The 2,400-nt window shown below is 47.2% G+C and overlaps 1 protein-coding gene across 1 annotated transcript in view; it reads left to right on the top strand.

The window, feature by feature from the left end:
- Positions 1–2,400, top strand: part of si:ch73-138n13.1 (calponin homology domain-containing protein DDB_G0272472) — a 29,470-nt gene that overhangs the window by 5,375 nt on the left and 21,695 nt on the right. Inside the window, exons 3-4 of the mRNA XM_032516821.1 lie at positions 419–1,761; positions 1,883–1,973. Of these exons, the coding sequence (XP_032372712.1) occupies positions 527–1,761; positions 1,883–1,973 (1,326 nt within the window). The 5' untranslated portion in view covers positions 419–526. The remainder of the gene's footprint in view (positions 1–418; positions 1,762–1,882; positions 1,974–2,400) is intronic.

The following is a 2,400-nucleotide window of genomic DNA, read 5'->3' as shown; positions in this document are numbered from 1 at the left end:
CCCGAAGGAAATTTTAGGCATCCAGTAGCAAGACAACCATAACACAACAAACACATATAAACACATATATGTAGCTAAATATGCAGCTAAAGGGAATTTAGCCATCAGTAATTGTACTGCTTACACCTGTGATTTTCCTACTGTGACTTATCATAATGTCTTTTATAAAAAATTGATTTGAATATGAATGACAAAAAACAGTAATCGATAAACTGTATCAACCCTTAGTCAGCTATCAGCATGAGTGCTTTAAACTGTTAGAGAGATCAATATAACCTTGTGTAAATATCTGTCTCACTCCTATGTATGGCTGTACCGCAGTGCAAGGCACTCCCAGACAAAGTCCACAGTAAGGGCTAGATAGTGTGAGGGCTATGAGGCGAATTCTGAGGCAAATTATTTTCTTCTTGCTTTAAAGGTGCTGTTGAAGAGGCTGGCTGCTCAGGTAGAAGTTCCGACTGGGGAGGTAGGGAGATCAGTGGTGGGACGACGGCTTCACCTGAGCCCCCTGACTGACTCCAGCAATATGAGCCTCATCGAGGTCCCTTCCATCAACCAGTCCCATATCATCTCTCCAGAACCTAACAAACCAGTCCCAGGCCCCAAGCCACGGCTCACTCCCAAACCTTTTGCTGTGGAAAGAAACCCCACTATTAAGCCCATAGTTGCTCCTAAGCCCCAAACCAAGCCTCGACCAGAGTCCACTCGCATTGCTGGATATAAACCAGAGCTTCCGTTCAGTCCAATATCACAGGAACCAGTTGCCACAGGCAAACCCAGCCCAGTGTCAATTAACCCCAACCGACCATGCCCTACCTTTTTTAAAACACCTAATAAGTTGAACACTGGACAAACAACCAAGCCAGTAGTCCAGCCATTTAAACCAGCCCCTCCTCTTGAACCTGGAGACCCTAGCAAACCCATTCCCCCCATAACAGCATTGAGGAAGAAACCTGGCTCATCAAACTTGGCCTATTCCAAGAGCCTTAAACAACTTCCAACAGCAGAGTGGTCTGGAATCACTAAAACCAAAGATGAAACGAAGCGAATGACATCCAGCCGAGGTGGGACCTCCATTACCAGAGCCAAGTCCATGGGGTTTCTCGATCAGGTAGGCCAGGAGGAAGAAGAAAAAGAAAAAGCTAACCCTGCGGCTGCAGTGCCACTGCGGCCGCAGCCCAGAGGCTCCAGGCCCAGACCTGTGTCAGCCATTTTCAACGACAGTCCAGCCAAGACGGACCCACCAGTTCCTGCCCCTCGCTCTGCAAGGCGGCCGCTTTCAGCTGATCTCACGGCCAAGTTTGAGTCAATCGGTCTGTCGCTGCACCGTAAATCTCCCAATGCAAATACTAAGGAGAACACTACAGGGGAGAAGGCACTGGAACAGAAGAGAGAGCAGGAGAAAACCCCAAATAGTCCCACACCACAAAGTACTGATGGTTTAGCTCAGCCTGCTGTCTCAGACCAAAGCAACAAAAAGACAGAGGAAAAGACTGTGAAAGAAACTGATGAGGAGAAGCGGGCAGTTAGCATCAAGTCACGAATCAGTCTCCTTCTGGATTCATCCTCCCCTCCTGGGACAGGTGTCACAGGCCAGGGGTCAGATCTGCACTCTCCAGTGCAGCCAGTCCCTGAAACCGAACCACAAGTGGGCGTCAAACAGCTCATCAAGCAGCTGATAGAGGAAACAACACCAACTCAGAGCCCTGTTTTGAAACTGCCGCTGAAGCCTCGCCCCTTGCCCCTTGACCTGACTAAAAGGTAAGGGTTAATAATGTTAATAACATGTCTCCTCAGCTTCCCCTGGTCCCATGTCTTTGTCTTTGTCCACAAGTTGCATTGTCATGCATGGCTTTTGTCTTGTTTGATGTATGTCCATCAGGTTTTCATCCGAGAGGTCGCCAGACCTTGGCAGTGTTTCCCTCAGTGAGGCAACAGACCGCCATGAGATCAGCAAAGATCCTCAGAGGAGGGTAAGGAAGGGACTAAGCTTTCAGGAACTGTGTTTTTTGTGTGGCTCAGTCTATGTTTAACAGGCAAATGAGAATGCAGCTTAGTGCTGGGAAAAGCTTTCACGTGCTATCCTCTAAACAGAGTTGCATTCTACTAACTAAACTAGTGTGTTTCTTGCCAAAAATAAAAACCCATGCATATAGCAAAGAGAAGAATAGACTAAACCGTCAATTGAACAAAATGAAAGTTGACAGAATAAGCCATAATGTGTGCCTTTTCATACTACCTATTATAATTTGTAAACCAAGGGGAATCACACCTTTTAACAAAACTAAGAGTGTTTACATTTGCTGTCGACCCCTGGCTGCCTGTGATTGACGCAGCAGGCTTGGGTTCAATTCTGACCTGCGGTCCTTTGCTGCATGTCATTCCCTCTCTCTCTCTCTC

This window comes from Etheostoma spectabile, chromosome 5 (assembly GCF_008692095.1).
Source record: "Etheostoma spectabile isolate EspeVRDwgs_2016 chromosome 5, UIUC_Espe_1.0, whole genome shotgun sequence".
NCBI classification, from domain to species: domain Eukaryota; kingdom Metazoa; phylum Chordata; class Actinopteri; order Perciformes; family Percidae; genus Etheostoma; species Etheostoma spectabile.
Note: the sequence above shows the minus strand (reverse complement) of the source record. Positions and strands in the feature narration are given on the sequence as shown.